General features: G+C 40.1%; 3 protein-coding genes across 3 annotated transcripts; all 3 read right to left on the bottom strand.

Moving 5' to 3' along the window:
- Positions 1–6,562: 6,562 nt before the first annotated feature.
- LOC112180753 lies at positions 6,563–10,678 on the bottom strand. The gene is made up of 6 exons (XM_024319320.2): positions 10,408–10,678; positions 9,605–10,036; positions 8,649–9,056; positions 8,040–8,537; positions 7,278–7,937; positions 6,563–7,195 (listed from the first exon to the last, which is right to left on the bottom strand). Exons 1-6 carry the CDS (start codon positions 10,639–10,641, stop codon positions 6,962–6,964), a joined length of 2,466 nt encoding a protein of 821 aa, XP_024175088.1. The 5' UTR covers positions 10,642–10,678; the 3' UTR covers positions 6,563–6,961.
- LOC112180752 (probable disease resistance protein At4g27220) lies at positions 10,619–14,768 on the bottom strand. Its single transcript, XM_024319319.2, has 4 exons — positions 14,526–14,768; positions 13,556–13,957; positions 11,556–13,421; positions 10,619–10,812 (listed from the first exon to the last, which is right to left on the bottom strand). The coding sequence occupies exons 1-4, from the start codon at positions 14,745–14,747 to the stop codon at positions 10,657–10,659; spliced, it is 2,646 nt and encodes an 881-aa protein (XP_024175087.1). The 5' UTR covers positions 14,748–14,768; the 3' UTR covers positions 10,619–10,656.
- A 17-nt stretch (positions 14,769–14,785) lies between these two features.
- Positions 14,786–17,450, bottom strand: LOC112180754 (disease resistance protein At4g27190). The gene is made up of 3 exons (XM_024319322.2): positions 17,277–17,450; positions 17,066–17,161; positions 14,786–16,906 (listed from the first exon to the last, which is right to left on the bottom strand). Exon 3 carries the CDS (start codon positions 16,902–16,904, stop codon positions 14,823–14,825), a length of 2,082 nt encoding a protein of 693 aa, XP_024175090.1. The 5' UTR covers positions 16,905–16,906; positions 17,066–17,161; positions 17,277–17,450; the 3' UTR covers positions 14,786–14,822.
- Positions 17,451–22,226: the final 4,776 nt, after the last annotated feature.

The following is a 22,226-nucleotide window of genomic DNA, read 5'->3' as shown; positions in this document are numbered from 1 at the left end:
CCTCATCCTTGTTGATCTCACTACTCTCGCCAATTAATGGAAAGAAACCGATTTTGGAAGAAAAATTGCACTATCTTAGGGTTGGGTGGTCCTCTAAATTTGCAATTTCAGAGGATAACAATTAGGGTTTCGGCAGGCTTACAGGACCGAAAGGATGGAAAGTGAGAGAGACTTCTGAGAATCAAAGCAATTTCAAGGCGAAATTGTAGAGAGGACAATTAGGGTTTGGTGGGAATCTAGAGAGCAAAACGATAAATAGAGCAAAAGAGAGAGAGAGATTGTGGCATTGGGTAGTAACCGGAAAGGTGTGCTTTATTATATAGACACACGCCTTAGGGCATTGGTTCCTCGTAAACTCAACCGCGTTGCAATGGTAACAAAGACTTTGGGCGTTCTAACTCAAGGCTCAAAACCCACGACTTGTAGGACTTCCTAAAAGGAGAGGGATTAACATACATAATTAGTGACACAATTTTTTTATTTTTTAAAAAAGGAAATAGGAAAGTTTCCTATTCTGGTTTTTTTTTTTTTTGCCAATATGGAAAGTTTCATTCCAAGACCTAATATGGGATGAAATTAAAAACATTACTCTGTTTTCTTTGCAATTGAGAATGTTAGTGCTTAGGGAGCTTATATTCATACATCCCAAATTGATATTTAGAACTCCCATTCTAAACTTTGACATGTAATTTTTTTTTTTTTTTTGAATCGCTCATCCTTACCTCTAATCCACACAACTTTTTTAACATTCTTTTTTACGAGCAACTTCAGGCGGAGAGAAAACCTGAAGAGGAACAATTGAGAATGAACCCAATAATTCCCAAGTTCTCCCACTACCATTGAACCAAACAATTGGATGAAAACCTTTGTATAAAGTCAAAACCATGCAGAACTCTTGTATCATGGATCATGTTCCCTTCCAACACCGTTACTGTATGTGCTGGAGTTTTGTTCACCAATAGTGTTGTTTATGTCACAGTGGAAGAAGGGAGGGAGAGCAATAAGAGGGAGGAGAACATTGAGGCATTACAAGACGTTGTTACGGCGTGGCTGAACTAATTTTTTTTTTTTAATGATACAATTGGAATAAAAATCTTTCAAAAATTATTAGAAGTCCAACTATCAATTTAAGAGGTATGAATAGAAGTTTTCTAATGCTTATTCTAAAAAAAAAATGTTAATGCTAAAGTGAATGATTTTCAAACTCTTGCTCGAAATTGGAATTATACTGTTTTTTGTAATCTATTTCAACGTATACAGGATCTTCATACTAGCTTCAACATATTCAATTGTCAACTTCTTTTTCTTCTACTAACTTCAATTAAGAATGCATGTTAACGAAAGAAAAAAAGTCTTATCGTAAGAACGCGCCTCACGCGCGGAGACCAAAACAGAGAGTTCGATTCGAGCGCGTTCTCTCCCGGCCGAACGCCGGCGGGCCCCCTGCCGCTGCGTTCCGGTCCGGGAGGGGAGGAGGATGGAGGCTAGCGGCGAGGCTCTATGGCGGGGATCTGGCTCAGGGATGGAGGTTGGCAGCTTCTACTGGGATCGAGGCGGAGCTTCGTCTCTTCGTCGTTCGGGGGTGGGAGCTGGCACGGATTTCCGGCGTCGTGTTATCTGCCGGCGGGGCTTGATCTGCCAGATGCTGCAGGTGTCTGGGCCAAGGATGGTTTCTTGGCGGTGGTTGGGTCTCGGAGTAAGATCTCGGATCTGGGTTTGGGGTTGGAGGTGGATCTGCAAGTGTGTTTCTGTGTTGTTTCTGGGGCAGTTGGAGTGGCTCTGGGACACAGACGGCCGGCGGCGAACCGTGGAGGCTCTGCGGCAACTGGGGGCTGGGGGACGGTCGCTGAGATCTCGATCTAGTCGGTTCTGGATCGGTTTTCAGGCACCAATCAGGTTGAAGAAAGGCCTGCACAGTGTCGTGGTGATGCGGCGGTGCAGGGTTGCTGCGCGGCGGCGACGTGCTACTTGGGGGCGATCTGGTGCCGGCGCTGGCAGATCGATGCTCGCTTGGTGGGCGTCTGCATTGGGCGTATGGGAGAGATGGTGGATGGGCCGGGCTTCGGCTGTTTGGTTTTGCTGCTGTTTTTTATTTCATGCTTATTTGTTTGTTCTTCTTTCAGTTGTTGCTTTGTCGGTACTAACCTCCAACCGTGTTCCGGTTGGAGGCAGTGGCCTGAGTGCCAGTGGCCTATGTGCCAGTCTTTGCACCTTGTGTGCCTTCTCTGCTCTAGGTTGGCGGCGAGTTCCTTGCACTTGCAAATGGTCGCTGCCTCTTAGTAACAGAGGGAATTTAAGTGTCACCGGATGTAGTGTCCGGTGGCATCATAATGGGAAAGCTGTGCATATGGTAGTTATGCTTTGCTGTAGCCGGGTTGCAGACCAAGTTATCTTTCCGTTGTGTCACCGCTGCGTTACTGCAGTTAAAGCAAATAGAGTCGCCAGTTGTGCGCTCTTTGCTAGTTGGTGCTTTGTTGAGTACAAGCATTTAGTAGAAAATCAGGATAGTATTTCAGGAGGTTCTACTTATTATAATCAGGGGTTTAGGCTCAATGTCCCCCCCTTGTATTCGACAGTTTCTTTAATTAAGGCTATCAAGGCTTGAGGGCTGCCGCACCGCCCTTTTCTCAAAAAAAAAAAAAAGAATGCATGTTAACTACTGAACTAGAATCTCTTTTCAAAGATGGAGAGATATTTTGGGCTGAAAGGGCTAAAACAAAATGACTTTAATTGAGAGATAAGAATACTAAATACTTTCATACTCAAGCTTGTATCATAAGAAAGAAAAATCAGATTCTTAAGCTTAAAGATGATAATGGTCCTTGGACTAAAATCATATAGCTGGAATTCTTAACAAATCCTCTGAGAAATGCTTTTCACATTCTAGTGTGCCTAACAAAGAGGCTCTTAAAATTTTCCTTTCTTGTATGGATCCTTGCATAACTTATGATAGTAATTTTTTTTTGGGCTAAGTACTATTTAGTACTCTGTGGTATGGATCCAACATCGATTCAGTCACTCGACTTTCAATTTTATCAAAAACACCGCTACAATATCATTTTCTCATCCAATAGGTCATTCCGTCAGGATTTCGTCAATTTCAGACGTTAACTGCTAATGTGACATTCCAACTCAGGGGACCCACATGGAAGTCAAATTTTCAAAGTGCCTTGGCCAACTGAAATGGAAAAATATAAAATAAATTCAACATTTTGCGGTTAGGGAGACTTAAACCCAATTTGGATGGATCATGTGTATCATAATCTGTGACAATGGGCCCCAATAAAGAGTATTGAGTTCAGGAAAGTGGTTCATGGACTTTAAAACCCTCCATTTCTATTTTCGTTTCGTTTTTTGACCGTCTCTGTTCTCTTATTCCTAATATATTTTTTTATTGAACAAAGTAACAGATGAAGTTTTAAACCCTAATCTTAAAAATGTTCACCCTCCTTGAATCGCTGCTTTGACACCAAGCCAGGAATGGCGCCGTATCAGGTAATTCTAAATTTCACCGAATCCCCTGTTAAAGTTGAAAGTTGAAACTGATTGTTCATCTTCCAATTCCACAACCCATTTATATAAGTTCTCAGTCTGTAGTACTTATTACCATTGTGGGAATGGAGGGTAGATTATAGCCTGTAAGTAATATAAGTAATATAAATCATATATCTGTTTGTTTGTACCAAGTTTGTGGTTTTTGTAAGAGTAGGCTTATTTGGTAATGTTTCTTCTGCAGTAGTGTTCTGTTAGAAGATACTGCAGTTCTGTTTTTACTTGTGCAAATGCTACAAGAATTGGGTTCTGTATAGCACACAACATAATCTCTTTAGCTGGTAAGTTTTCTCGACTTTTATCTTACCTTTCATACATCTACAGTTTATAGCTAGCTTGAATGAAAGACTTGAGAGTTCACACTTAGGATGACAATCAGTAAAAGAATTGGAACGATGAATGCATTTCTGCAACTGCAAAGCTAACTGGCTTTCCTTCCTTTTTTAAAAAAGAAAAAAGGGAATAATAATTTGGCAGTTTGAGAATTCAGTATGTCAATCAGTTGACGTTGTACTCCACATGGAGGGGTCTTGTCCCTCAACTGCTCAAATCCAAATGAACCAACACCTGAAGAGCCAAAGGAGTTGTGCTAATTATTGGTAATATATTCTGACATTCCTCTAAAGTTATCAAAATCTTGCTTGTAATTTTGGAAACAAAATCTCGTTTTAGGCCGAGGTATGAATTCCTAAGGTTTCTGGTTTTCTACTTATTTTTGAATCATCCATGGTTGCAAATTGATCTAGGAATTAACCTGGCATTGGAAGAATCACCAATGCAACAAATGTGTACACAAAATACTTCATTAGTGTAGACTTTGATACTCGGTTCATATCATGCTAAGACTTCTAGTAACAGTCCTGCATGTTAAACTTTTAGCACATTATCAAGCCCTTGAAAATCACTCCTTTCGTCATTCTTTGTGGCAATTTTCTGCTCGTCTCCATGCCTTTAAATGTCTTCCTTTGGTTCAGTTAAATGGAGTAGCATGGATATTGTCTTGTGAGTCATAATTGGTTTTTCTTGATCTATACAACCAACATCCAGGCTTATTTTGGATATTCTCCCTTTGCCCTTCCCTCATCACATTTTTAGTGGGTGGAATATAATGAACCCCGAAGCCTCTACCAGTAGTTATCAAAACCTTGTAATCTCGCTTTCCACATACGAAAGGGGAAAAGTTCAGCTGTATAACATCTTCAGTCCGGCATAGAAGTGAGACTTCACTTTTGTTAAAATATTTTTATTTAAAGTACTTTCTCTTGTAGCAGTGCAAAAGAGAGTAGCAGTGGTGGGCCATTTCTTTTTAGAACAGCAGGGACTGGGTTGGGATAAATGCAGGAATCAGCCTGAAAAATTTTAGTTCTGGCAAGCCCAGCCCTATAAAGGCTCTGGTCTAGGTCCTGCTCTACAACCTTGGCATTGCTAGGCTTAATCTAACCCTCATCTGGGCAACCATCCCAAAGTAATGACTTTAGGGTTTGGAGTCCTTGGCCATTGCAGAATTGTACATCCAGCAGCATTGGTCTAGTTATGTTCTTAAATGTAAACTTGTTGTAGCTATGTGATCCATTGTTTTTGTATTTTTCTTTTTTTACGTTTGACAAAAATTATAATTTTTGTTGTGATCATAAGTTCTGTCCATTTATTTCCATTTTAAAAGTTCCTCTTTATCCAATTGATGTGTATTTAAGGAAGAGGATTCAAACCTCAGGACAAGCATAGGTTCTACTTATCCAATAGTCTCTTCCTCCAAAAGCTGGCTTACATGTATGAAGAGTTCAATGAGGTCTCTTCAGCAGGCTGGTTTTGGCATGCAACAGATCCATGGCACTGAAGGCTTGGGACATCCTTTTGGTGATGCGATTTCCATGAAACTGGAGGACTGAGTCAATTGGAATATTGAGCTGCTAAGCACATCACAGGGCTAACACTAATCCTGATTTTGTGACCATAGAGGCTAGAGCTTTACGAGTAATGCCTGGTAAAACTATGTACTTTCGCCGAACATGTTTGTGTTGATATAGAATTGCATATATCAGTTAACGTCTTGGGCTTACGATAGGAATATGATGCTTCCTGATATCCAAATTATTCAAATTACTTGGGCCTCATGTATATAATTTTTCCTCGTATTAGGGACTCTGGCTGCTAAATATGAAGAGCTCGGGGGTGAAGTGAAATGGATGGGAAAGGCTGATAAGGTGATATAGTCACATTGGTCTGGTACCCTTGTCAACTCGATTATATATGTTGATATTTAATTACCTCAATAAGTATTGCATTTGCACAGACTCACAGCCTTTTTCTAGGTTTACCTCCAAGTATCTAAATGTGCTCGCTCAAGATACAGAGACTTTCTATAGTATTTATCTTTGCTAGTAATATTGTATTCATCAGTGTACATTTTCTTCAATCGGTGTCCTTCCCTGACTAGTGAAGTTTGCACCTTTTTACATATCATCTACATATTAGCTATGGCCTATGTTGGTGTAGACCCTGCTGATTCTATTGCAGTGAGTGACTCTCTTCATCATGACATCAAGGGCGCTAATGTAGCTGCAATGAAATCAATTTTAACCACTGGTGGGATCCATGCCACTGAACGAGGGATTGGTAGTTTTGCAGATATAGCAGATTATCATCCGTGCAAGCTCTTGCTTCCAAATTTGATGCTTACCCATTATATGTGTTGCCTGCGTTTGCATGGTAGAATCTCATTGTAAGCATTCAAGTTTCTTGTCACTCTGTAGTTGTCTTGGGATCCTTCAGTCACTTCATCAACTGTGTAAATTAATTGATGATCCAATGTTTGTTTGTTGTGAAGTTGAGAACTCTAAAGATTAGTGATAATACGATGTTTGTTTGTTGTGAAGTTGATGTGGTTGTCAGTACTATGATGTTATGAAACTAAAATTTGTTTTCAGAATGAAAATAACTCGTTAAATTGTATTGCACATTATCGTTAGTCTTCCCATAAACTCAAAACCCACACACAAGACTCACCAAATAACACAGGAGAAAGAGTACTCACTTCGTACACAATACACATAACCACCAGATAACTGGCTACCCGGGAATAGCACCAAACTCAGAACCATAACTACAACACATTAACAGATGCAGTAAAAGCAGTACAATGCATACAGCATAAAAGGCATTTGCATAGAGGAAAAGAGCAACAACGCAAACCAAAAGGAATAGTCACACATGACAGATGATGCATATCGGATACAAGGTTATTATCTAATCAAGGGCACCATAAATAACGGACAGCAAAAAGGAGCTAAAAAGTTTAAGGCCAACAACTAACGGAGGTTCAATGCTATACAAGAATTCAACTTTGCCATTCCCCAAACCTTGGTCTGCTGCAGTCAACAAGGGCTGCACTATGATCTGGAGAGTTTGCTTACAGAAGTGCACTATGATCTCTCCTCTCTGCTTTTTCGGCCCTTAATTCTTCCTCCAAACGTCTGATGTCTGCTTTACTGGCCCTGAATTCTTCCTTCAAACGTTCAATAAGGCTATCATCATGGAGTTCCCGTGCATTAAACTCAATATGTTCAGCTTCTTCAGAGGAGTTTGTGACAGGTTGTTTCTGAGTTTTTTCCGAGCTACAAGTAGACTCAGTGGTATTGAAAGCCTACAAGAAGATTTGATTTCAGTTATCAAAGTTGCATTTAAAAATTTTTAAAGGACGCAGTTAGGAAATACATTTCCCTTACCTCTTTACTAGAATGTGACTTTTGTACATCCAGATGCATATTGGAATCTACTACTAGTATGCCAGAAGAAGAAACCTTCAACTTGATCGAGCACCAATTTACCTCTACAGTTTCCAAGGTTGGGACCTTCACAGTGCAATTTCTTGAGCAAAAGCGTTCCAAACTTGTTAAATCACTGAGTTCCAAATGTTGCAACTTGCTGAAAACAATCTCACAATTACTGTCATCTTCCCCAATTCCTTCACTTGCCAATATTTGTTTCATACTTTTACATTCATCAACTTTCAGTTTTTTTAGTTGCCTTAAACCTCGAGCTACCGAATAAGTTGTCAAATATTGCAATCGCCAGCAAAATGTTACTTCTAAAATTGTTAGATTCTGGAAGGATAATGAAGACAACTCTAGATTATTCAATCTACAAAACTTCACCTCTAGAATTTCCAACCGTGGAGAATTTTGGCCAGCAGGTTTGGTTTTCTTCCAGAGACGCATGTCCATTCCATGCAGCCTCAACGTTCTTAAATGTGGGAGGGACCCATCTCTGTGTCTATTACTGATTCCAGCGAAAACAGCTTTCTCACAGCACACTGCTGAGATGGGTCGACCGTACCAAATATCCATGGGGACAAGGGTCAAATCTTCCAGTTTGGGGAATGAATTCTGAAATATTATCAGCACGCATGATATGTTAGTATGAGCACGTCAGACAGACATACATTGAATAGGTCATAGGTGGCATGTACATATAGGTTACTTACGTACCTCGTTAATTAGAATAGAAGATTGTTTAGTCGGAGTGAGCAGTTTAGCTGCAGGTGTATCCAAACTGCGCAAGTCATGTGTTTTCTGAAGGCCTGCAAATTCGGCTGCAAAAATATCCACTTTCGGACAATCAAGCAACACTAATGTCTTGAGTAGTGGCCAACTGAAAGCAAGCATCCTTGGATAGAATCTCTTAAGTTGGAATAGACTTTTAAATTCCAAACTTATTAGGTTTGGGAAGACAAACTGATCTTCCAGTCCCCCTCCCTGGGAAATTATTTCCTCCACTCCACATTCCTCCACTGTCAAATTTTGTAGCCGCTGATTAAAAACATCGGCTATCAATGAGCCTGGAAAAATGTATTTAAGACTATTGCAGTGTTGAACTGTAACGTCCCGGAGTCCGCAAAAAGAGTCTGGAGCAAGTTGGGTGTGCCAAATTGTTTTAAGCTTAGGTAGGCCAATGATGGTCAATCTCTCTAACTTTGGGAACCCTACCTGCATGTACATCCATTTTGTGGAAACGTTAAGAAACATATATTAGTTGCTTTCTTAAGTGAGTATGTTGGGAATACAAGATGAAAGAAGTAGAAACATATATTAGTTCACCTTTTTGTCAAAGAGAAGGCATGGTACAACTGTCTCAATGTTCTGATCCCTGTTCCTTTCTTCTACTTCTTTGGAGCTTGCAATACTGTTACTCAAGGGATTACAGATAAATGTCTCCAATTTAGTACACTGCTCTAAATGCAATCCCTCCAAAGATGCAAATTCAACATAACTTCCAGAGCAGAATCTATCGAGAAAAGGAAGATCATTTAGCTTCAATTGTTCTAACTTAGGAAACATGTTATCCTTGTTCTCTTCACTGTATACTTCGGTCAATACTACTTCCATGATTTGAAATTCAGATATCTCAAGATGTTTGAGTTGTACAAGACTTCTTGCCATGGATGATAAGAAACGTAAACCATCACATCGGTGAACCACCAAGCTTTTCAAGTTAGGCAAACCCATCTGTAGTACACAATTCACTATTTAAGAAATGACCATATATTTGTTTATTGTGAAAGAGTATGGTTCGCCTATTTTATGACAAAAAGAGGGTATTGTACAACTGTTTTGTATCAGCAAACACAACATATAACTCTAACGGACTACTAGCTAGAAAATTTTAGCATTATTGAACTACGTTTGCAAAATAATAATAATAGCAATGATGATGATGATGAAGATGATGATGATGATGATAAAATCAATTCTGCTAGATGTTAAAATATGGCATACATGCAATTATTACTACCCAAAACAAATTCAAATTTCAATTATTTAATTTGAGAAGTCTTGAGTTCAATTCTCTTAATTAAATTATTCAACGATATTATAATTTTCATCAAACCCTTTTTAAAAGGAGTATTGTATACTTAAGCCAACGATAGAATTAAAGACAGTCCATATAATAACGATTGATTAAAAGAAGAAAAACTAAAGAGGGTGCAGGAATATTAACTCTATGCATATATGGAGAAAAATAGATCTAAAGATCGATCATGCATGGGAATTACCTTTTCGTCATAGAGGAAGTATTGTACAGTATTCAACGTGTTGTTCCCTTCGGAGTCCTTCTCTTCAATTTCTTTGTAGATTCTAGTATTTTTACCACTCATAGCAATATTATCAGAAATGAATGCGCCCAGTTTGGTACAGCCTTGTATATCCAACTTTTCTAAGGACAAAAGTTGAATATAACTTCCTGAGCAAAATCTGGTGAGGTTTGGAAGTTTATTTAGCTTCAATTCTTCCAGCTTAGGAAACATGTTCTCCATATTTTCTTGACAGTATTCACTTGTTGATGAAACAATCTCTTCTATGATTTCACATGTGGATATCTCGAGATGTTTGAGTTCCACGAGACTTTTGGCCATAGAAATTGTGAACAAGAAGCTTAGACGATCACGCTCATGTACTGTCAAGGTTGTTAACTTCGGGAAAACATCCTGCATGTTGTACATCAATTGCTATTAGACGAAGATGTATTTAGCTGCAAATTAAAGGTACCATTTCAAGTGGAAGGAAAATGAATGTCGAGATATACAGAATTTCAAACTAGAGGAGGCTGAAACTACTCACTAACTTTATTTTATAAATTGTACATCAAACCCTTATTACAAAGAGTATCGTATATTTAACTCAACAAGGGATTAATGACAATTTGTGCAATAAAGTTATTAAATTAAAAGAATATAAAATTAATTAAAGAGGGTGGCTGAGTAACAACTTCATGTATATATTGACATAAATGAAAAGTATAGTAATGAAAGATTGAGAGAAATGGATGACATATAATTAAATAATGTATGTTAATCACCTTTAGGTCAAAGAGGAAGTATTGTATATTAATCAACTCGCTCGTAATATCAAGGTTCTCTTCCGAGTGAGTCTTTTCAATTTCGTTCGTATTTCTATTCATAGCAGCATTATATTCCCCAAGTTTAATCCAACCTTCTGTGTCCAATTTTTCTATGCTTCCTGAACAAAATCTGGTGATGTTTGGCAATTCATTTAACTTCAAATCTTCCCGCTTATAAAACATGTAATCCATAATTTCTTGGCCGTATTATCTTGTTGATGATAGACGCTCTTCCATAATTTCACATGTGGATATCTCGAGATGCTTGAGTTCCGCAAGACTTTCAGGCATAGAAAATGAGAACAAAAAGCTTGGGCGATCACATCTATGTACTCTCAAGGTCCTTAAATTAGGGAATAAAACCTGCACGTAGTACATTAATGGGTATTAGGGGAAGATGAATTTAGTTCCCATGCACTTGTCAAGGGGAAACAAATTAAACCTCAAGATATATCTAATAAAGAAATAAGACTTGTCTAGCTGGTTTTAGTTTTGATTCCAATATTCATATTGAATGGTTTACTCATGCTCCAGATTTTATACTGGATGCCCTTATATACGATTGTAATCATATTTAGTTAATAAAGTTGTTTCTCTTTCAAAAAAAAAAAAGTAATAAGGCAGAGACTAATTAAAAGAGATAGGAGTCAATGTCAATTCAAACCCAGTATCTAATTCTATCCATTGGTTTTACAGTATCGTACCCAAATTTTCAACATACAGCAGTAACAGATTTTATTTATCGCCACATACACGAAGATAATTGATAGATATGCACTACCAATAAGTTAATGTTAATTATCAACATTTGGGGTTTCTATTCATTATATATCCAGTTTTTTTTTTCTATGTAAATGTCCTTTTGTAGCCAGTGACTAGCCACACTAGACAGAATGAATATTAGTTTTTTTTAATAATTAATGATATTTTTTCAAGAGTACAATGAATAAAAATGGACTGAAAAGAAAATGATAATCTGGCAATCTCTTTCTCATTTTCTGTGCATATGTGCAAAAGAATGACCATTTGTTATATGTAGTGAGTCTATAGAGAAATAAACATTGATGAGATGATAAGGTAAATCAAAATGAAACCAGAGAACGTACCTCCTTGTTTATAATATGATTAAAATCACTGTTGCTTTGGAGTTGCAGATGTTTCAGATGCCCAAAATCTTCTGTGTTCAGTGAATGGACAATGGTATTCATTCCCTCCGCATATAAGGACAAGTCTTCTGTTCTTTTCACAAGAAATTTTAGGCCTTCATCCAATTCTTCAATGCTAGCAGTAGTGAGCTTCACTTTTAGTGCGTTGAGGGTCGTCTCAGTCATACGTTTCTCCCACATATATGCATCCCCAATAATTATATTGAATCTTTCTAACTTGTGGGAGAACAAGTTTGCTGGAAGAATGTCAGCATTAGGAATATGTACTTCTAATGCAGATAGCTGAGACAAATGCTTCAGCTCTGAAAGGTTTGCATTACTTCTTTCACCTTCAACCTCCCACTTGTTAAAGCTATTTCTCATTCTCAACTCTTCCAGTCTCCCTAAGCTTGAAATAACACCAGGTGAAATCACTTCAAGATTAGAGCAATCAGATAAATCCAACAACCTAAGATGAGTCAATTTCCCTACTTCTCCAGGCAATTGTTTGATATTGGATTCTGAAAAAGAAAGAATTTCCAAGTTACTTAGCTCCCCAATTAAAGCGACGTCTCCCAATATGCACTTATCTAAACATAGGGCATCCAGATTTTTCAGGGACTGAAAAGATGGAGGAAGTGATGGAATAGTCATACATCGCAAACTCAAGACTTTGAGGTTGTTCATCTTTTCAAAAAATCTAGGTGGGATTTTCTGCAAGCCATCATCTAGATCACCTTGCAAAAGAAACATTTTCAGAGCTGGGCAGTGCATAACTTCAGGAAGACTTGGGATATTGTTGCTAGAGGGGAAAGACATGATTGTGCACTTCTCTAAGAAATACTGATCTGTCCATTCTTTCAACTCATGGAGGTGACCGTCTTCCGCTAATGATAAGATGTGTTGATCTCTTAACGCAATCTGCTTCGCAACATCACGTACACGGTCAAGCATTCTTACATATCTATTATCGCTGCTATCAGTCAGTAGACAAAAATCTTTAAGCTTTTTGATCCGTGAATGCAACACATCTCTTGCTTTTTCCACTTTGAAGTCTTTTCCAAAGAAACCCAAACCCATACCATACCTCAACAAGTCTTCGAAGCTAATATATTTTCCCCTCATAGTAATCCCACATAGCAAGAACAATGGCTTAAGTTCCTTATCATTCAACTGATTATAACTCTGTTCTATATCAGATACTGCCTCCTGCACGAGGAGCCCATCAGGGGAAATCGTCAACTTGATTGGGCAGAGTTCTACCATTAAGGTCCTCGAGGATGGGACTTTGACAATGCAATTTCTGGAAGAGCAAAATCCTCGTAGACTTGGTAGATCTGAAAGTTTTAACTGTTCCAAGCGGCTGAAAGTAATCTCATTTGGTGCTGCATCATCTCCAACTATGTTACTTCCCACTATTACTACAATTCTTTCACAACTCCTCACTTCCATTGTTGCGAGTTGCACGAACTTTTTAGCCACTGAATATGTCATTAGATATTCCAATCCCTCGCAACCAATTACTTTCAAAGTTTTTATATTCCTGAAAGATACTGAGGATGACTCTAGATTCTTTAACCTGGAACACCGCTCCACCTCAAGAATTTCCAAGTTTAGAAAGAGCGGGTCCCCAATCACACATATTTCTTCGGAAGAACCCCCAATCACTTCACTAGGTGGAAAAATATTTATTAGATTGTAGCACTCGGAAACCTCAACTTGTCTGAGTCTGTGAAACGAGTCTCTCCCAGAAAGTTGGATGTGCCATATTGTCTCTAACTTCCTTGCCTGATTGATTTTCAGTCTCTCCAAGCCAGGAAATCCTACCTGCATATTATGAACCTTGTTAACAAACAACTTTTGTTTTCCCTGATTTGGGCGTGACATTTTGAAAATTTACAGTAAAGATTGACAAGCTAGACTGCTAGAGTATAGAGAGATCATGCACACAAGTAAATTACCTTTTCGTTAAAGAGGCAGTACCGTACAACAGTTTCACTCTTTAGATCAAGGTTCTCTTCCGCATCCCACTGTTCAATTTCTTTGCATGTAATAAATGCCCCCATATTAGAACATTTCACTATTTCCAAATTCTTCAAGGCCTGAAATTCAATATAACTTGCTGTGCAGAACCTAGCGAGATTTGGAAGATCACAGAGCTTCAAATCTTCCAGCTTATTAAACATGTTATCCATATTTTCTTCACCACATTCCCCTGTTGATACAATTTCTTCTATGGAGTGACATGTGGATATTTCAAGATGCTTGAGCTCCACCAGACTTTTAGCCATAGAAAATGAGAACAAGAATCTTAGATGATCACAGCTACTTACGCTCAAGGTTGTTAAATTGGGGAACACAACCTGAATGTAGTACACAATTCATACACATTGTTACATGCCTATGTAAATAATCCAAATACAGGGTTATAATTAACTTCATGTAGCTTTGGTAGTACAATGTCCAAAATGACACAAATCATGAACCTTCTAATCATCTGTAGATGACTAGAGAAAAATTAAATTATTTGCTCATATGTCTTACTTTTCAAGCTCAGCCAAATATAAACACCACAATGACACTATTCTCATCATAAAGAAAAAAAAAGAAAAAAGGAAGAAGAAGAAGAAAACAATTAAGGATTGGTAAGGTATATCAATGTTATTACTGACCTTATATACATATTATCAAACCTTGTGAGATTTAATGTGGAGCCAATTTCCATTTACATGAAGAAACTGAAATTATTTTCATTATAAGAAATTATATTTCTAGTGACACCACCAAGAAATGTTATCAACAGCTGGTATACTAGAATGCCTATAGACACACACACACACCTACATAGTTCTAGTAAAACTTCAGTTTCTTCTCAAAAATAGAAGATTGGCCTATCATTGAATACATCAAAATAAAGCCAAAGGAAATTACCTTCCTATTGATGATATGGGTGAACTCAACATTGTTTTGGAGATGCAGATGTATCAGTTGCTGAAAATCTTCAACATGTAATTGGCGGATAATTCTATTAACACTCTCAGTTCCATCCAAAGACAAATCTTCAGATCTGTTCAACAATATTTTTATACCTTGGTCCAATTCACTGCTGGGATCGAGCTTCAGTTTTAGTGTGTTGAGGGTCGTCTCCGCCATAGTCTTCTCCCGACTAAATCTGCTAATCCAAACATTGCCAATATATATTTGGTGTCTTACTAAGTTACTAGAGAACTAGTTTGATGGAAGAATATTAGCATCTCGAATATATATCTCCAATGCAGTTAGTTGAGACAAGTCTTTCAACTCTATAAGACTAGCATTACTTCCTCCCCTTTCAGCCTCCCATTTGAGAAATATGTTTCTCATTGATAAGTCTTCTAGCCTTTCCAACCTTGAAATAACATCTGGTGAAATCACCTCAAGTTTGGCACAATCACTCAAATCCAACCATCTCAGTCGAATCAACTGCCCTATTTCTTTAGGTGGCTGCTTAATGTTGGACCGCGCAAAACTAAGAATCTCTGAGTTGCCTAGATATCCAACTAGAGCTACATCTTCCAACAAGCATTCTTCTAAACACAACGTCTGAACATTTTTCAAGAATTGAAGAGATGGAGGTAGTGACAGCATACGCACTTTAGTGAAACCCAGCACTTTCAATTTCTCCATTTCAATAAAAAAGTTGGAAGGAATTTCCATCGATGCAACACTTTTTCTGTACAAATAAAACATTTCTAGTTTCTGGCATTCCCCAGATAATTGAGAAAGCATGGGAATATTGCTGGATTTTAAAGACATCTTACTGCACCTTTTAAAGAAATCTTTATCAGGCCATTCTTTTAGTTCACATCCATATCCAACTGATAAGACATGTTGATCTCTGGATGCAATCCATGTAGCAACCTCACATACGAGATCTGGCATTCTAACACACATATTGATATCACTGTCCAGTAACAAGCAAGAATCTTTAAGCTTTTCAACGAGTGTAACCAATGCATCTCGTGCTTCTTCTATTGTATCGACATTTCTAATCAAACCCAAACCCAAAGCATACCTCAACAAGTCTACCAAATAAATATGGTTCCGAACTACAATAATCCCACAAAGCAAGAACAAAGGCTTAAGCTCTTTATAGTCCAATTGATTGTAACTCCACTCCAGAGCCAAGTATGCTTTTTCCGTCAATTCTTTGTTGTCAAAGCCTCCAAGTCGTCTCAAGGTGTCTTTCCATGCATGCAACTTGTTTTGGTCTTTTAGAGCACTTGCAACTGTAACAATCAAGACAGGCAAACCTCCACATTTTTTGGCTACTTCAATCGCTACGCTTCGTATGCGGCTATCTTTGACAACATCACCAACCATCTTCTCAAATAAGCTCCATGCTTCCTCTTCATTTAAAATATCAAGTGGAATATTTGTTTGTGTACGCATATCCAATGATAACTCCTTTCGGCTTCTACTTGTCAGCACTACTTTAAGGTCCACCAGACGGGGAAGTCCAATAGCCAGCAGATCAATTTTTTCCCAAACATCATCTAAAACTACAAGAGTCCTCTTGTCTTTTATCCTATCACCTAGAATGGACGCTCTTTCAGCTAGAGTATGATTTTCATCGATGCTCATACCTAACTTCATGGCAATTTCTTTTTGGATTTTTGCAAGGTCTGGGTTCTCTTTCACATCTCTCACCATCACCACATCATCAAATAAGTTATCATCTATAGCTTGCCTAAGAACATGTTCTACAAGTGTGGTCTTCCCTACCCCACCTATCCCCCACACCAGAATCATTTCTGTATCAGCATTTCTCAGTTCATCCATGACTCTCATGACAATTGAACTCCTTGAATCAAATGTACTGTAGTGCCCGGTAGATAAGAGGCATACCTCTTGTGGATGAACATCATATTCAAAGTTGGAGAACTTGTTTTTTCCATAAAGCTCATCAATCTCCTCCACCAATTTCGTTGATGTCTTGCTTAGCTGATAACGCAGCACCAAATGAGGACAAAAACCATGAAGACACTCGGTATGTGCATGCCCGCTGTCTTCCAGGAATGTCTCTGCCTCTGTGATGATTGCATCCACTCTTGTCTTCCAGTTCCGAACAGCAGTCTCAATTCTTAAACCTCCTCTCTCAAATTGATCAACCTTATGTTGAACCTCATCCCTGGCAACACCTAAGTCCTCCAATTTGATCTGCAGCTTTTGATGGTTGCTTTTGTAGTGAGCTAGATAACCCACTTGGCGGCAAATTGGTTCAACTGTGAACTCGGCAAGTTTTCCGGCAATTGCAGCAAGAATCTCCATTTCTGTTCGAGTATTTATAAATACACACCCGCATATATCAATAGATATGGTTTATACGAGGACAAGACAAACGTGCATGTTTGCTGCTTATAATGAATAATCGAAACTACTACTAGCTAGAGCAAATAAAAGTAAACAAGAAAACTGAAGAACGTACGTACCTTATCCGGTAACAGTTATTTATGAATGAAGCTAACCAGCTTCTTCAAATCCTTCATCCTTCCCTAGGAACACCGGATTAGGAATGCGAATACAATCTGTCCATAGATGAGAATAAACTTGCATGTAAAAAAAGAGAGTATGCACATATATTATAAGCAGTTAATAACTCATGAGCAGAATAACAAAAACCAGGAAATCGAGAGGCAATACTTGTTTCTCAGAGAAGTAGATTATCCAAATGCAGAGCAACAATACTGTGAAGCTTGAATGCTTGAGAGAAGGATTGAGTGTTAGCCTGTTGACTTAGCAGTAGCGTCGGCGGCATGATTCACGAGTGCTGGACAACATTATTTATGCGGGCCAGCGTCTTATCAATTTGAGTGGAAGATAGGCCCCCCAATTTTGACGGGTCGTTTGCTTTAGTCAGTTTAGTGCTGTATTTGTATGTCTCCCTTCAACTCCAGGACATCAATAATTAGGTTGATGGGCCATTTGCTTTAGTGCTGATGGGCCAGCGTTCTTCATCATGCTCGTTCAGCTTCGACTATATATAATTAGGCTTTTCTAAAGTGCCAAAAACCAAAAACCCACATGGTCCAGTTCAGTTGGCAAGTTGACTGTGCTCCTTAAGCAAGTTGAGGGACTTGAGGCAGAGGTCTCAAGTTCGAGCCTTGTGTATGGAAAAGACTATGCGGGGAGGGCAAGCCCACCTATTTGGTGTACTCGATGCCCGGAGGGGGGGTGTCGTTGTGTCTTTGGCGCGGCACTGTGCTGGACTTCGGGTAAAAAAGGCCATTGCGTGCCTCCTTGTGGTCCTTCCCATTACCTCCTTTTTAAGAAAAAAAAAAAATTTAGGAACCCTCTCACGTGGTCAGATACTAAGCAAGCATGATTGGTTGACAACATTATTTATGAGGGCCAGAGTCTTGGTTAGAAAAAATTGGTGTGGGGGAGATAGTCCAAGCATTGTAGGCCCAGTGTCACGGGCCGAACTTTGCAATGCGCAAAGCGGACCGTGCGGCACTTGCTAGCAAGCAAGTCAGCCAAGTGAGTACATTGCAAGGAACAATGAAAGCCACACGATATTAAAATAGTGCTAGTGACAAGCAAGAACACAATTATATGAATGTTGGGCAACCACGAAGAACAATGAATAATCGAAAGGAAAGATCATAGAGCAATCTCACGGGGCACAGATGATTGAATAATTCCTCTTTTATTGATGGTAAGACGGTAAGAGAGACAAAAGTACATGTGCTTACCTATACTAGTTCCGTAGTCCAAACTATGCCGATTAGGAACCCCTCCCTATAGAGCATATCGGCCTTACATGAACCTGGCAGGAGGAAACATAAAAAAAGGCCGAGGAGACTAAATGCTAAATAAAATAAATTACATAATTTGTAAATTACTAAAACATCCCTAGCACGCAAGCAAACCAACCAAAGACTTGACTAATGACCCTGGACAAGGTTGCTTGCGGCATTACAAGTGCGGCCCCTAACATCCTCCCCCACTTAAGCTGTCGGCGCTCTCGACGACGGCCTTGGTCTTGAAGTCTTCAATCTTCTGCTGGAACTTCATCTTCAGGACTTCAGCATTCTCCCAACTGGTTTCTTCATCTCCAAGACCCTTCCACTGGACCAGGAACTGCTGGCATGGGCGCCTTGACACTCGGGTCACTCTCTCTGCTAGGATCTCCTCCACTTCTTTTGGCTTGGGTGGTCTGATGGCGACGTGCTCTCGAACAGGCTGGTTGCGTGCTTGATCTTCACGGTCTGGCTGGTGCGGCTTGAGGTTGCTGACGTGGAAGACGGGGTGAACTCTCATCCAGGCGGGAATATCGACTTTGTAGGAGCATTTCCCCACTTTAGAAATGATAGGGAGCGGTCCTTCATACTTCTTGAATAGTCGCTTGTCTCTGGAGCGCAGGAACCTGAGTTGTTCTGGGAGCAGCTTGACAAAGACCATGTCCCCTGCTTGAAACTCCCTGGGCTTGCGGCCTTGATCTGCCCACTTCTTCATTCTCCCTGCCGCTTTCTTTAGGTAGGCTTGAGGGATCTCGGCATTGGTCTTCCACTCTTTTGTGAAGTTGAAAGCACGCGGATTTTCCCCTTTGTAGACTTCTTGCACAGTATGAGGCAAGAGAGGCTGTTAGCCAGTGACAATTTCAAAAGCACTCTTGTTGGTGGATGAGCTCTTCTTCGAGTTGAAACAAAATTGTGCAACATCGAGCAATTGTGCCCAATTCTGTTGATTGGCATGAACGAAATGGCGCAATTATTCCTCCAACATCCCGTTGAACCTTTCTGTTTGCCCATCAGTCTGTGGGTGATAACTTGAACATATGTTGAGCTCAGACCCGAGCAACTTGAATAGCTCGGTCCAGAATGTTCCCATGAACCTAGTGTCTCGATCGCTGACAATGTTCTGAGGCACACCCCAATACTTTACCACATGCTTGAAGAAGAGGCTTGCTGTGTCTTCCGCCGAACAATACTTTGGGGTTGGCACAAAGGTGGCATACTTCGAAAACCTGTCAACCACCACCAGGATGCCTGATAAGTCTCCCACCTTCGGGAGGTTAGTAATAAAGTCAAGGGAGACACTCTCCCACGGGCAAGTCGGAATAGACAGTGGTTCCAACAGCCATGGAGTCTTTTGGCGCTCAATCTTGTCTTGCTGGCATGTTAAGCAAGTCTTGGTGTATTCAGTGACATCGTCTCGCATCTGGGGCCAATAGTAACCCTGCTTGAGGAGTGCGTGGGTCCTCTGCCATCCAGGGTGACCTGCCCACAGGGTATCGTGACACTCCCTCATGAGCATTCTTCGCAGTCCGTCAGCTCGCGGAACAAACACTTGTCCTCCTTTGGCCATCAATATGCCATCCTCCATCCAAAACCAACGGCTCTTCCTTTCCTTCACCATTTTCATGAGGGATTGCGCCACGGAATCCTTCTCCAGACTCTCCTTGATACGTTGCTTGATGTCTGTGGCAATGATGCTGCTCGACAAAGCGGCCAACACCTTGAGGGTGGCAAGGTCAGCCTTGCGACTTAGAGCATCAGCAACTTGGTTTGTGTGCCTAGCCTTGTGTTCGAAATGGAAGTCGAACTCAGCGAGAAACTCTTGCCATCGAGCTTGCTTTGGAGTTAACTTCAGCTAGGTCAGAAAGTGGCTGACGGCAGAATTGTCTGTCTTCACAAAGAACTTTGACCCCAACAAATAGTGTTGCCACGTCCTCAAATAGTGAACTACGGTTAGCAACTCCTTCTCTTGAGCCACGTACCTCATCTCAGCTTCCAAGAGTTTTTGACTTTCATGCGCAATAGGATGCCCCCGTTGCAGCAGGACTCCCCCTAAGGCGTAGTCAGAAGCATCTGTCTGGACTTCAAATGGTTGATTCAGGTCGGGTAAGACAAGGACCGGATCTTCCATCACGGCCTTTTTCAAATCTTGAAAGGCCTTCTCACAATTACTACTCCAGTCCCATGTCACTCCCTTCTTCAATAGTTCAGTTAAGGGGGTCGTCTTCTTTGAGTAGTTCTCAATGAAACGTCCGTAGTAATTAGCCAGCCCAAGAAAAGAACTTAGCGCTTTCACATTCTTGGGGTTTCGCCACTCCTTTATAGCTTCTACTTTCTCCATATCCATCCTGATTTGACCCCTTTCAATAATGTGACCTAGAAACTTGATGGTCACTTGCGCGAAGGAGCACTTTTCACGCTTGACATACAACTGATTGTCCCGCAACTGTTGGAACACCAACTTTAGGTGCTCTACGTGTTCTTCTAGGGTAGAGCTGTACACCACTATGTCATCCAGATAGACTACCACGAACTTATCTAAGTACTCATGGAAGACTTGGTTCATCAAAGTGCAGAATGTGGCTGGCGCATTGGTCAACCCGAACTGCATCACCAGGAACTCAAAGGCGCCACAACGGGTGACGCACGTTGTCTTAGGTTCATCTCCTTCTGCAATGCGAACTTGATAGTACCCCGAGCGGAGGTCTAGCTTTGTGAAATACTTGGCACCACTGAGTTGGTCAAACAGATCTGCAATTAGAGGGATCAGGTACTTGTTGCGCACAGTGACTTTGTTGAGAGCCCGATAGTCCACACACAGTCTCCAACTTCCATCGTGCTTATTTTGAAACAGCACGGGCGCACCAAAGGGGGCTTTAGATGGCCTAATGAATCCCGCCTTGAGCAGGTCTTCGAGCTGCTTTCGAAGTTCCGCCAGTTCTGGGGAAGCCATTCTGTAAGGTACCTTTGCAGGTGGTTTGGCCCCTAGAAACAGTTCGATCTCATGGTCCACACTCCTCCTTGGAGGTAATTATATCTCCAGTTTTTTTTTTACATATATATATATATATATATATTTTACATATATATATATATAGATTTAATTTCGGGGGCCCGTGAAAGTTGGGGGCCATAGGCACAGGCCTGCTGGGCTTATATCCATGGCCGGCCCTGACACAACAGATGCCTAGTGTTAGAGGCCGCACTTGTAATGCCACAAGCAACATTGTTTAGGGTCATTAGTTAAGTCTTTGGTTGGTTGCGTGTGTGTTAGGGTGTTTTGGTAATTTATAATTTATATATTTTATTTTTATTTAGCATTTAGTCTCTTCGGGAAAATGGATGTTTCCTCCTGACTTGGTCATTTAAGCTCGTTATGCTCTTTAGGGAGAGGTTCCTAGTCGACATAGTTTGGACTACAGAACTAGTAGAGGCAAGCACATGTACTTTTGCCTCCTTTGACCTCTTACTATTAATAAGAGATGAATTATTAGTTATCTATGTCCTGAGAGATTGTTTCTTGATTTTTCCTTTTGATTATTATTTGTTCATCGTGGTTGCCCAATATTTTGACAATTGTGTTCTTACTCGCTGCTAGCACCATTTTAATCACATGTGACTTTCATTGTTTCTTGTAAGGTACTCACTTGGCTGACTTGCCTACCAACAAGTGCCGCGCAGTCCTCTTTGCACATCTGAGCAGTCCTTTTTGTTCATTAAGAGCAATTTCACCCGTTGAGTCACCGGGTCATCCACTATTTACTGCTTTTTAGTGTTTATTTTCACTCTCTGGGTCACTGGCATAGTTTTCAAACTGACCTGGGTCACCAGATCACCCAGGTCAGTTTGGAGG

This window comes from Rosa chinensis, chromosome 7 (assembly GCF_002994745.2).
Source record: "Rosa chinensis cultivar Old Blush chromosome 7, RchiOBHm-V2, whole genome shotgun sequence".
In the NCBI taxonomy this organism is placed as follows: Eukaryota; Viridiplantae; Streptophyta; class Magnoliopsida; order Rosales; family Rosaceae; genus Rosa; species Rosa chinensis.
Note: the sequence above shows the minus strand (reverse complement) of the source record. Positions and strands in the feature narration are given on the sequence as shown.